This window comes from Ammodytes marinus (genome assembly GCF_949987685.1).
Source record: "Ammodytes marinus genome assembly, chromosome: 16".
In the NCBI taxonomy this organism is placed as follows: Eukaryota; Metazoa; Chordata; class Actinopteri; order Uranoscopiformes; family Ammodytidae; genus Ammodytes; species Ammodytes marinus.
The window spans coordinates 22,812,527-22,826,317 of record NC_137220.1 but is presented as its reverse complement, the minus strand read 5'-3'; the positions used below and the strand labels follow the sequence as shown (position 1 = coordinate 22,826,317).

General features: G+C 43.6%; 1 protein-coding gene across 1 annotated transcript; it reads left to right on the top strand.

Annotated features, from left to right (window-relative positions):
- Positions 1–935: 935 nt before the first annotated feature.
- On the top strand, positions 936–12,113 carry cacng4b (calcium channel, voltage-dependent, gamma subunit 4b; the record flags this gene model as incomplete). Its single annotated transcript, XM_080044369.1, has 4 exons — positions 936–1,158; positions 9,594–9,677; positions 10,682–10,822; positions 11,587–12,113. The coding sequence occupies 4 exons, from the start codon at positions 936–938 to the stop codon at positions 12,111–12,113; spliced, it is 975 nt and encodes a 324-aa protein (XP_079900495.1).
- Positions 12,114–13,791: the final 1,678 nt, after the last annotated feature.

The window sequence follows — 13,791 nt, the reverse complement described above, 5'->3', positions numbered from 1 at the left end:
ATCTATCTATCTATCTATCTATCTATCTATCTATCTATCTATCTATCTATCTATCTATCTATCTATCTATCTATCTATCTATCTATCTATCTATCTATCTATCTATCTATCTATCTATCTATCTATCTATCTAACCATCAGACTTATTTATAGTACATTCACAGGCATCCTATTGCTTTTTTAATGCTCTGTTCAGCAGGTGATTGGTTTGCTGTTGGTGCACCACAGAGAAAGACCATTGTGTCAAGTCGTAAAATAGTTTCTCCCCCCCCCCCACCCCCATCCTTATAACAGCGGACTGTGACAGTTGACTTTGGTAATATTCATTGCTTCGGAAATCAGTGGAAAGTGTCAATCATTTGAGGGATGAGGGACAGATTGTTTGGCCAATTAATATTTCTCCAGATATAGATTCCACATGTTTGAAATGCACCAGGGACCCAATGGAAAATTGTAATGTCACACAGAGCTTTTTCTGTCGTTATTCAACACATATCCAGCACTGGCTAGATTTGGCGAGGGTGGGGTCTCACTTATAAGCCATTGACGTAGTCCTCTTTGGCAATGGGTTTAAACAGAGGCACATTCTTTGTAGGAACAGAGCAAAGTGTGTTGAGACAAAATTTAAGGAGGGAATTCTAAAAAATCAGGAGGTCTAAGGCGTTCTGATTTGGTGTTGCTGTCGAGCTGCTGGAACCTGTGTGGATTCTCTGGAGTGGGCACAACTGGTGTCCTCTCATTGACACAGCAGCAAGTTTGGTTTTGAGCATCAGGTGTGCGCTTCAGACACTATTACTACTTCTTTCCCCTCTTTTTCTGTCCTACACTTTTAGCAGAGGAGCAGAGAGGCTGGACGCACCCACATAAGTATGACCAAAGGATCCGCGCCCTGACGCACGTTGGAGCGGTGAGAGTGTGGACTAGTATGAAGCGCCATGGCGTGGTGTGACCGCGGGGTTCAAACGCTGCTGGCCACCGTGGGGGCTTTCGCTGCCTTCAGCCTGATGACCATCGCCATCGGCACGGACTACTGGCTTTACTCGCGGGCGTACATCTGCAACACCACCAATGCCAGCACAGACGAGTCCCAATCGCAGCCCAGGACCAAGAAGGGCGATCTCACCCACTCCGGGTTATGGAGAATCTGCTGTATTGAAGGTAAGCCTGCTGCTCCAAAGCATGCCATTAGTTAGTATGTGTATAGCTGCGCACAGGAATTATGGTACTTTTGGAAGTAAAATTACTTTTTTAACTCTCTCTTTTGTCCGAGTTTCTGAGCGCACAGACACCTGAGCGCACAGACAGATACACTCCCTTTTACGCACGCGGAATGCCTCAATCGGGAGATGGGGAACAACAATAGCATCATAATAAGGGTGGAACAACTTTAAAAGAGTCTCGGTCGGATGGAGAAACGATACGCACACCTAGAGTGTTTAACGCTGCTGATTTGCTGAAGTTGCATATAACAATTCATACTGTATATCCTCCTAAGTAGGCTACTCAACTGCAAACTGTTACATCCCATTGTTTAAGCATCAAGGCTCGCATACTTAACACGGCTGTGGTTTAGTCTGATAAAGTATTCGATGCCAAGCCGGCGCACCTGTCTGAGCTCATTCATTTCATGCCAGTCGCTGCCAGGATAATGTGCGCGCTATTAGTCTACTTTCATTCACATGTCTTCATTGTATCCGATGCTGTTGCTTGGCAACATCCCTGAAAATTACCATGGAAACCTGCCCGGTGATTCAAAAAAAAAGATGACTCTTAGTTCACGTCATGTCCAAGCGAAATAGAAAAAGATATTCTTGTTGTTACAGAATTTGAAGTAGCCTAAACAAGTCAAAGTGTTTTTCTCTCATTTTACGCGTTTGATGTTTGAAAAGGAGTTGCGCCTGGAGTGACGTCTCACTTCAGAGGCAAACAGACACCCATTCATTAACCAATCCTCCTTCCGGCCACCCCTTGACTTAGCTCAGCTGATGAATGAGTTGGTTTGACATGATGGATAGGCTATATTATGCCACAAACATACTGGTATGAATGTCCTGCTATAGTTGAATGCAAAATATAGTAATAAGTAAAACTCTCATTTTACAAGTCATTTTTTAAAAGCTGATTCTATTTAGAATGTGCCAGATGTAATAAAGGCAGTTTACCTTTTTTCTAAAGACAGTGCTTTGGATTTTTTTTTAGTGTATACTGGATTTGTTCATGCACCAAAGAGCACCGTCTTCTATATATATTTTTCACAAAGACCTCCAAGAGATTGTCCACTTATTCTGTTTTTTCATTGTAAAACTCAGACATCTTGAGCAATTTATTAGGGGGAGTTTTAGAATTGCACCCAAATTGACTAAATCAATCTTCAAGTTCACTACTGGCTTCACAAAAATACAACACACAGCCAGTCTATCATTTTTAGCTCTATCTGAAAACCTAACTGTAAATCCAGTAGCACAGAAATGAAGAAGGGCTTATAGCCACGGGCAGGTCTGCCAGAGACTACAGGGGGAGGTGTCCACCCTAAACACAGCACACTATGTTCCAGCAGCATGCGGAGTTGATGAGACGTGACACGCAGCCTGATTGTCAACATCTGGATCATTATTGTAAACAGAAATACAATTTGCAGGCTGTAAATTATAGTTGTGTTGACTGTTGAGAAATGGAAGCAGGATGGGAAACTTTTTCTTTGGTCACCTCCTAACTGAAAAATTAATTTATAATTTTCTTTTTGAGTGTATTGCCTTCTGTGTTAAAACATAAAAAAAAAATTATTTATCCATTAGACGGCATCTTAATCTGTGTGGCAGTTTATTCTGCTGCGATGGGTTAGTTTGTTTCCCTCCACATTTTCTAAACTGAATCTCATCGGAGTGTATATACTATTGAGGTTGTCCTCCTGTCGAAAAGAGGGTGCTGGATGCATCTGAGGAGACATTTTCATTCAAGTCATTCTTTGCTGCCCCCCCCTCATCTCCCCGCCTGTGGTGTGGACAGACTGCATTACATCCTCAGAGACCCTGAACAATTAAATGAATTGACAAATGCCAGCAACTATTATGTCAAGCAGGATTTCCCATCAGTGCTTTGAAGTTAATAGTGAAAGTGGAATTAATAACAGTAGAGACTGAACATATGCCAATGAGGTTTGGGACAAAGGCCGCTCCCCGTATATGAGATTATCATTTTAAAAGGTTTATATGCACAAACTGAAGGCCGCCCTATCATATCAGTCTCTCTGGTGAAAATAGTTTTACTTCTGTGGTGTCTTCTTCAAACAAACAAAAAAGATGCTGGACGGTGGCTCTGTTGTCATGGAGACTCATAAGTATGGAGGAGAAGACAAGGAAGGGAGACTCAACCCCCCCACCTCCTTCCCCACACACACACACACACACACACACACACACACACACACACACACACACACACACACACACACACACACACACACACACACACACTAATGCTCGGTTATTGGGCAGAGCGACTCTTGTGTGTATCACAGCTAGCTACTGAGATAAAACATCACCACATTTTGCTGAACAGATTGCAGCGACATGTCTTTTCATGTGTCTCCTCAGTGACAACACGTTGTCGTAACACACGTAGCAACACTTCTTCTGAGCAACACCCATATGAACGTGTCTGAGTGGTTTTTTTCTAGTGGCCCTGCTCCACTAGCGTTGTCTCTCCTTTACAAGGGCCCTGCGTGACATTTAAGGAGCGGCCAGGATTGAATGAATGAACGAACGAGGCTACTTTATGCAGAGGTTGCTCAGCACAACCCTCATTTATGGAGTCCTTTGCATTTCTCAACCCTTTTGTTTTGATTTGCCTGTCCCCCCCCCCCCCCCCACCCACCCCCCGCACACAATTGTGGCGAGGGCAGGGTACATTTCCATCAGAATAAGGCAATGCATCAGAGGCTGTTGCTTGAAAATTAGAAATTATGTATTAACTAATTAGCAGGTACATTTTTACACTAAACATCCCGGCTGGGCAGTGGGTTTTGCGTGAGTGTGGAGGCAGCAGTTGTTTTTCTTGGGAAGGCAGTAGAAGTTTGTATCTGTTTGTTTAGGTGGGCTGGTGTGGTCACTTCACCATTTCCCCCATGCTCTCTGCACGTCTGTAATTAAAAGGCGACAACAATGAGAAGCCATGTAAAAGGCAGTAATTAGTCAGCAGGCCACAACTTCCACCTCTGTTCCTCCGTCCTCCTGTCCTTGGCTTCATGTGTGCTCTCTCTTTTCATTTCCTTTTCTCTCTTTTATCTGCCCCATGGCTTCCTCTTCTGCTACTCTATCTGTTTTAATGAACCCTTTGTCAGCCCCTCCATACCCACATAAGCCCCCAGCCCCTTTTCACTTGGGATGAAGCTCTTTTTTCATTCAATACATTCAGAGATGACATGGGGCACAGAGGGGAATTCGAACCCGGGGACTGACCCTCATGGCTAAATCTTAATGATCACGTTGAGAATCCATTATATATGAAGATTTTTACACGTGAAAACGCATACAAGACACTTCATCCAGAGATAGATCTCCAATTCCCCATGTGTATCCAACATACATTGGATACACATGCACAGTCTATAGCAGGGCTGTATTCTAAGCCTGCCTGTTGACAATTTAATTAACCAACTGTCAATCATATCAACAATCATTCCAAGAAGTCTTTGCCAAATTGCTTTTCTCTCATCCTCACTTGGAATGAAAAGAAAAAAAAATGGAGGGGTTTTGTTTGATTACACGGCAGCCTTTCTGGGTTCCTCTGCTTCCAGAGTAATAAATGTATGCGGCGTTGTGTCTAGCGCGAGCTGTGCGTGCATGTCTGCATTTGAAATTAAGCCCCAATGCCAGGGCTCCATATGTTGGCAGCTTCATAAAACCTAATCATCCCACCTGCTGTAAAGCTCACAGCACTCTCCCTTGTCAGTTCACGCTCTCCGGCACAGGTTTAAACACAACACTAGAACAAAAGCAAAGCAGAACAGGGTGCTGCTGCTTAGATGTGCTGTATATCAGTGGTACCGTGGACATATCACCCACTGGGGGCTACGTAGTTCTATTGCAATGCAATATTAAAGTCAATGTTGATTGGTTTATTCACCAATATATTTACAGAGCTACTGACGTGTGATAATGAGGAAGTGGGGGCATGTGTCGCCCGGAGCTCATTGTGATGATGAACTACACTCATGGAGACATCAGAGTGAGCCAGGGCAGGACTCACGAGACAGTGCCATTGGTGCACTCCACTAAGGACACTCATTTATTGGCTGAGATGATAATGACGATGAGCACTGTCCTGTTGTCAGTGGAACCACAGATGTGACAGCTGCTCCCAATGCAATCTGTGTATATCAGTGTCTACATCTTTCCTGTGTGTGCTAATGTGTGCGTTTGTGTTCGCAGTTGTGTACTATTATTACAAGGTGATTTGTGAACTGGAAGGGGAAGGGATGTCTCTTATCCGTTGGGTATAAAGATAATAATGAAAATGTCTAAATATCCTAGAGATTGTTTGTGTAAATCAGCTTAGTAAAGACGAACAGGGGGTTGCCATGGAGGAGAGAGGGAGATGGTCAGCATGGGGCTTTGCAACCTCAGTCAGGCCCAGGACACCCATTATTCTGCCTGTAATGTGTCCACTGTGGTCCGATTCATTTTTTGATTTGACACAACACAGCCTCCTTCTAACATTCCCTGAATTGGATAGAAGTGGATATGCTCTTGTTGGGCTTGTCACTAACACCTTAAACATGTGTGTCACTCAGGTGACCAGCTGTGTATCTGTGTGGCCATTGGCCAACGCTTTTGGCTCTACCCACTCAGTTTCACAGCTTTTACATTGCATTACTGTCATCCAGCCCTTTCAAAAGAAAACGGGAAAAAACCAACACATTCTGCCCTTTCATGCTCTTGTCTACCATTCTTGATGTTTATCTTGTGGATTCCTTCCTCTCCTCCTCTGACCGAGTCCCTCTTTAATGTGACCTGCTATCTTTTATTCACCCCCATCCTTCCTTTGCTCCCTGTGCTTTTCTTATTTCATTTCCTTTCCTTTTCCCCCTTTTTTAATCTCTGCTGCCTCCCTCCGCTTTCCCTCCCAGCTTTAGTCAGTATTCAGACTTTATTTCATTTCACAAAGGGTCCGTCTGTGTGTGTGTGTGTGTGTGTGCATGTACACACGCGCACGCACACACACACACACACACACACACACACACACACATATACACAAAAAAACATAGACTTTGAGCTGATAACTGTCACTCATAAATCACAAACCTCGAGGCGTCAGCTTACAATCAGATCTCCAGTCAGTTGCAATATTGTCTTCTATTTCGTCATCATCATGACACACACACACACACGCACACACACACACACACACACACACACACACACACACACACACACACACACACACACACACACACACACACACACACACACACACACACACACACACACACACACACACACAGGAGACTAGACAAATGTGTCAGACTGGCTGGAGTAGCAGGCGTCTGGACTGGAGCAGTGTTTTCGTTTCAAGGTAAAAATGTGTTTCCTTTGCAATATTTAAAAGGTGAAGAAACACTTCAGTTTTGTTAAAAAGACACAGCTTTAAAGAGAGACATACACACACACACACACACACACACACACACACACACACACACACACACACACACACACACACACATCCTTATACATCCTTTAGTTATCTTCACTCTTCTTGGTCTAAAACACAAGAACCAGATGTTTCTTTTCGTCAAACGCCACAAAGTTACATGTCTCTGCTCAAAATAGTTCACAGCCCTTTTTTTTCCCCATCAGTGACTAGACACAGAACCTTGTGCTCCAATTTTCACTGACTGATTTGGACACTAATTAATTTGATGTACTTATTAAGGGAGCAGACCTAGTTAATGGAAGTGTGCCTGCCCTTCAAAGCTGTTGCGCCAGACGTCTATGGTTGTATGTTGACCCTTTGGCACCTGGGAAACTGAGTTGACAGGTGTCTGTCATCGCCATGTGGAGCTGGAGATTTATACGATTGTAGGTCATCTCTAATCTCCGCTGCCTGTTAGGCCATAAGGGATGGAAAGATGACTGGTTTTTCTATTACATGGGGATAAGTTAGAGTCTCTATTGCTCTATTGAAGGATAAAAATCTTTACTGAGTTTTAGCCAATCGGCCGTTCAAACGCCTTTTCCCCGGCACAGTATTTGTCCAATCATATAGCTCAGCAACCACAGCTCATAGGCCAAGCAGATATGTTGTCAGGTGTTGGACTTCTTCACAGGTCAATGCAGAGTCATTGGACTCGAGTTGAAGAGACACTTGACATTTAAAGAATTTGGAAGGTGGTGTCCATTTTATTAAAATCAGAAACCAAAAGAAGAAAAAAACTTCCTTCATCTGCAATAACTTAATGCTGCTTTTTTTAAATGATGTCTGGCTAACGCGCTCATTCCCTTAGTAGGAGCACATTAGGAACCAACCAGTGAAAACAAAAAAAGCAGCCAAAGCAGGGTTATGTTTGATTAAAAGAAAAGAAGTCTTACATTTTCCCTTCTCATACTTACAATACCGTGACTGAGTAGCTGTGTACAACGATACTGTTCTTTCATTTATGCCTGGCACACAAAGCTTTAACCTCTGTCTTTCAGCACAGTATCATGTATGAGGCTGCCAAGAGTCTTATTTTTTTATATGAGTGAGCTGTACAATAAGTCAGCATGGGGACAAGTAATGAAGCTTAAGCAGGCCAGATACAGCAGATAACTCCGCCAGTGACAGTTGAGATGAATGGAGGTCACCAGCTAGAAATGAAAACCTATGTCCGTCTCCATGTTAGACTCATTACTTCCAGAATGACTCCAGAAGGTTTTAGGTGATAAATGTGCCACGGTTCTCATTTTAAAACTGCATTAGTGTCGAGCGAGAACCGAATGCTCTACAGGCGTAGCAACAGTAACTAAGGCTGGTGAAGCTTAGCGAATGTTCAATTGGCTTCCCCACTCAGGCATACAGACTAGTGCAAAGGTAACATCATGAACACACAATATCGCAAGTATAACTCATTCATATGCTCATGTCAAAATGTATACTAATTATGCACCGTTAATTCAGTTGTTTGCAGAATGATTTAAGCGTCTAGGGTATTCACACAGATCCCCCCCAAACAGGGAATAAGATGGCCAAAGAACTCTCAGCATTACCACTGAGCACATCCATTAACCCCACCCCCCACCCCCAACCTTTCCCTTCTATCTCTAACCAAGGTGTTGTTTAAACACTAGCTCAATTACAGCTACACACCCCCCCCCCCCCCGGCCCACACACCTTTTCTTCCCCACTCCATTCCCTTGTTGTCACTCACCTTGGCATTAAAAGCTATTAGCACACAGTCTTTTGTAGTCCAAATAGGGGGTTTGGTTCCTCCTCCTATAGCACTCAACCATTTACCTGAGCTGGATTAAGACATGCACCACAGCACCATCAAGTCCCTCGGGCAACGCAATAATAATCCCAATCCGTGTAGCGTGTGCACTGATCCTAGAAAAACAATCTATACTAGCCCTCCACACGTTCCAATATGTTCCTACTCATGCACTGACCTGGGATCTTTAGTCACTCATGGTGAATACAAGGACTACAGACAACAGCAGCCCTTGTCTGACACCCTGTGTACTTCAGAATAGTGAGGTCAAAGGTCAAGGTCTGGTTTATGGGGAGGTTAATCCTGGAGATGTATTAGCTGATGTATGTTATTCCATCCATCAAAATCCTTTGGGAAGGGTCTACATACACCACTGAAATAAAACATGGAAAACCGATGTTGCTTTTCGTGTTGTTTTTTCAGTATAATGTGCTTTAAAACATGAGGCTGAAACAAAGTAAAGGCTCAGATGCCTGAATGGAAGTTAAATCAATCAGAAAAAGGCTGTGATACCCTTTCTAAGTCCTGCTAGTATGACATAATAACACAAATAACCAGAGGTCCCATGAGAAATGAGTCCCCCACTCCTTCCTATTTAAATCAGTGACAAGAGTGCAGGTGCGTTTAACAAAAAAAAAAAACAGGTCACTGGGTAGGGAGCAACTGTGGATTTGACCTTCATATAAATATATTAGGATCTTACTTAAAAGACCAAGGTGGAGCAGTGCAAGTGAGCTATTTGTGAATGCAGGAGTTAACACCTTACAAGCTTTATTGAGGAACCTTATGTACCGATTTATCTGTCGCTTGAATGACTCAAAGAATGAAATCATAATGCTGCTGTCGAACCCAAGTTATAGCGCAGTACGCTACCAGTCATACCTTTGGAGGCATTGGTATAAGTGCCTTTTTTAATTGGTCGTTATGTTTTTATTCTTATTTATGTGTGTGTTGTCTATTTTTTGTATTGTATGTTTTTTTAAATGGACCTTGAGTAAAATAATAAAAGATGATGATGATGATGATGATGATGATATCAGACTGTTAACGCCCCCCTTGAACAATGGACTATAATGCATCATTCTACTATACATTTACTATTGATACTACTCCTGTCCTGCAGGTATAAATGAAGGCAGCTGTTACAGAATCAACCATTTCCCTGATGACAACGACTATGACACCGACAGCTCTGAGTACCTGCTGCGTAAGTGCTCCCCACTCGTCCTCTTAGTCTGGCATTGTTCAAACTGTCGGCCCTTTATTTTTAAAGGCATGCAAGGATCTCCATTGACCTTGAGTGTCTTGTTATTTTTGGTTCTGGGAGCAGTCTCCACACAGGGGATGCTCTTTTTATGCAGAGATGCAGAACAAAGGCATAAAGTGCACAGCAAACATGTGGCAGCATTCAGTAAGACAGGCAGTTCAGTCATTGAGCTCAAACAAAGGCCTATTATTATTTCTTATCAGAAATTAAAACCATTTTGTAAACTAATGCGCCAGTGCCTTAGTTCACCATTATATATACTCACCTCAAAAGGAGCATGTTTTACTCTGACCTCCAGTCGAGTGTTATTGTAGCAAAAAAATGTTTGGCCGTGTGGAGACATACAATCCTTAATAAAAATTCAAGATTCATGGCTTGGACAATAGATTGTGATTAGAGCGGTATTCAATAAGAAAAGGTTATTCATTGAGGGCATAGCCAATTTAGTGTCTGCCTTATATACAGAGAACAACAAAGAAGACTTTGCAGGAGGGCTTATTCAACTTTGCAGTTGAATAAGCCCATCCATCCATGGACACTTGTAAAGGCGGCACAGTGATTCATCTGTGGGGCGGAGATAGTCAGTGAGAGATTTTGTTCATCCCACAGCTGATTATCAAAGCTTTGTCACAACAAGGCCCTGAAGTAGAAAAGATAATGGAGTTCTCAAAAAGGGGATGGTGGAGGAGGTGGGACAGGATAGATGAGGCCTCAAGAGGGTAATGGAAATTCAAATGATTAAAAAGAGCAAATGTTTCCTTTTTTTATACGGTTGTTAAATTATTCCGCAAATGTCATGGTTCATTTGTCTGTTATTATACATTACACATTGTTGTATTGTTGTCTCTTCATTGGCAAAATCACATATTGGTTAAACCCATTCACAATGACTTAATGGACTCTCTGCCATGTTCTCCCTCTACCTCTACCTCTGGTCTCTGCAGGGATAGTTCGTGCCTCCAGTGTGTTCCCCATCCTCAGTACTGTCCTGCTGATGCTGGGTGGGCTGTGTGTCGGGCTGGGTCGAGTCTACAGCAGGACCAACAACGTCCTCCTCAGCGCAGGCATTCTCTTTGTAGCTTCAGGTGAGCTGGAAGATTTCTCTGTCAACCAATGCTCCCAGCGAGAAGCAATCATGTTAGGGCTGGGGTATAAAGAATGAAGAAAGGCAGCTTGATGTTGCGCCTGTGGTCACACATTGTACTTCTTCAATGGTGCAATCAGGGATGCCTCCAGGGATTTGGGGGCACCATGAAAATATATCACAATCGGCCCCACTGCCCCACAAAGCACAGTACACGCCAATCCTGCACAATTGCTGCAAAAGAGTACCGATGATAGTCTGCCTCTGTGTAGCTGGTCGATAAAGTGACGTTACTGGTGGCTAACGCTAGCCGCTTATGCTTTTCTACCATTGCCTGTATGGTTTCTACTCAGTCCACATCAGGGCTATTTTTAACACATTTAGTTTTTGGGTGAACTAACATTAGGTCATATACCACTCATAGAAAGTGCAGTTTCTTAGCCAGTTTTATCTATTTTTACAACATGTAACGTTAAACAAAATGCTTTTGCGCACTACAATCTCTTAGTATAGGCACCAGGGACCAGGTACTTTTTCATAGTGGAACACCAAAAAAGTAGAGTAGCGTAGAGCCTGTAAATGTAATGAAAAAGAGCCATTAGACAGTGAAGTGTGGAAAAATATAACACTATGCAGACATGTATGCATTACATTCTGAAAACAGTGGAATTCACTATTCAAATGTTTCTCTCTACTAGTTTGTTATCACTATTTCACTACATCACATGCCCTCACCCCTATGTCCCCCTGTTTCCTGTGTGTCAGGTCTGAGCAACATCATCGGCATCATAGTGTACATCTCCAGCAACGCAGGGGACCCCAACGATAAACGTGACGACGACAGGAAGTACACGTACTCCTACGGCTGGTCCTTCTACTTCGGCGCCCTGTCCTTCATCGTGGCCGAGACCGTGGCCGTGCTCTCCGTCAACATCTACATCGAGAGGAACAAGGAGGTCCGCTGGAGGGCGCGGCGCGACTTCATCCGCTCGCTCTCCTCCTCCTCCCCGTACTCCAGGATACCCAGCTTCCGCTACCGCCGGCGAACGTCTCACTCCAGCTCTCACTCCTCGGAGGGATCCCGGGAGAACTCTCCGGTGGCCGGCCTGAAGCGGGCGGCGTCTTCCAGCGGAGCCCTGGACCAGCTGTCCATGTACGCCATGGCCAGAGACAGCGTGACGGAGAACACGTACAGCCCCGAACACGAGGCGGCCGCCGAGTTCCTCCAGGTTCACAACTGTTTCCCCAGTGACTTAAAGGACGGGGTGAATCGCAGGACCACACCGGTGTGAGAGACATGTCGTTTGGGCCCCCCGGTTTTTCCTGGAAAAGGGGGAGGAACTAGAAAAACGATGACAAATCAGTGGGTTTTATCTCTGTGGTCGTGCGAGTAGCTTTATTAGCCTGCCATCTTAGAGGGTGTCCTTTTTAAAAGAGAGCCGGGGAGAAAAAGAGGACAGTAAGCTGGACAGGAGATGAGCCAATTACCAGTCAGAGTCAATCATCTGCTTTTAGACATCATCAAAGCAGAGTAGAGTTACATTGTCTGTGCTGTAGCCCATGCACACTTTAAGTGATTTTATTCAACTGTGGAAATGCTTCAATGAGCAGTGTGTGGCTCACAGCCCTTGTTTGTGTAATGGTCACTGAACATGGTGGATGAAGTGAGAGCGTTGACATGTGCCAATCAGCAGTAATCTACCTGTACATTATTAAACAAGGTGCTACATGAAATGTGTTCTTCAACTATAAAGTGTTCCATATGTATGTGCAATAGCTATATATAGACCTCTCTCCAAAGTTTGTGTATTGTCCTCAAAAAGGAGTTTTGTGTTGCCTTACACTATATTCATTGGTTTGAGAGAGGCAACAGGGGCGCTCTCAAAACTGTCTAGAATAATGTATGGCCTTTAAAACAACACAAATGGTAAGTGTTTTCAAATCAGCTTTTCTCAGTATAGAGTATGGTTTGGGAGTCAGTGTCTTAGCTTAGATGTGTTGTATTGAATGTTTCAGTATTTCGGCAGATTGTTCTAGTCGACCATCAATATAAAAGGTGTGTTCTCTTTCACTGTTTCTTCCTTCAACCTATTCTTCTCTGAGTTTTGTTAGTTGAACACACTGTCAGCGGAACACCTCTGTTCAAGTCCCCCTTTTGATTCACTTCCATATCAATCCACCATCCTGTATGTGCCAGTCACAAAAAAAAAAATAGGGGGGTGCCCACTACTGTTGAAACGGCACAGAGCAGGACTTACAGACCAGGTGGAGAATGTTTGTTTTTTCTCTGAGTCCATATGGTTGCCTCACACGCCTTCCCCCACCTCCCCCCATGTCAAACAGAACTCCCAGACAGAAGCAGAGGGAGCTGTCTACGGATGCGTCCCAGAAGGATTTGGCTCTAGTAACCAGACTTCAACGTGTGTGTGTGTGTGTGTGTGTGTGTGCGTGTGTGTGTGTGTGTGTGTGTGTGTGTGTGTGTGTGTGTGTGTGTGTGTGTGTGTGTGTGTGTGTATGTTATCTTACTGCATGTCCATCACTGCTCTTTCTGTTTGTTCTCTCAGGAAATACTGTGTTGTTTTGGCAAGTTGGTCACTTTGAGGTCTTCTCCCTACTTGGTGGAAGTGCTGGGAAATGAAAAATGAATAAAGTGATTCAGATAAAAAAAGAAGAAGAAGAAAAAAAAAGAATGCCATTACTGTATGTAGTTAAAGCTGTGAGTGTTTGCTTGAGCTTGCTCCAAGAGCCAGCTGGGGGTGGGTTTTTCTTCAGTCTTCAGGGCTATAAAGTTGGTTCTGGTTTTGGCCAGCGAGCTCACTCAACCACCGATTAGTATTTGATTGTTCTAAGTGTGTTTGATATTCCATTGGAGATACCACTTCATATACCAGGCTGCGCTCATGTATAACAAAGCCATCAGTATGAACCATTCTTGAGCGTAGAGCTTAAACTTTTTTTATATTACAGTTT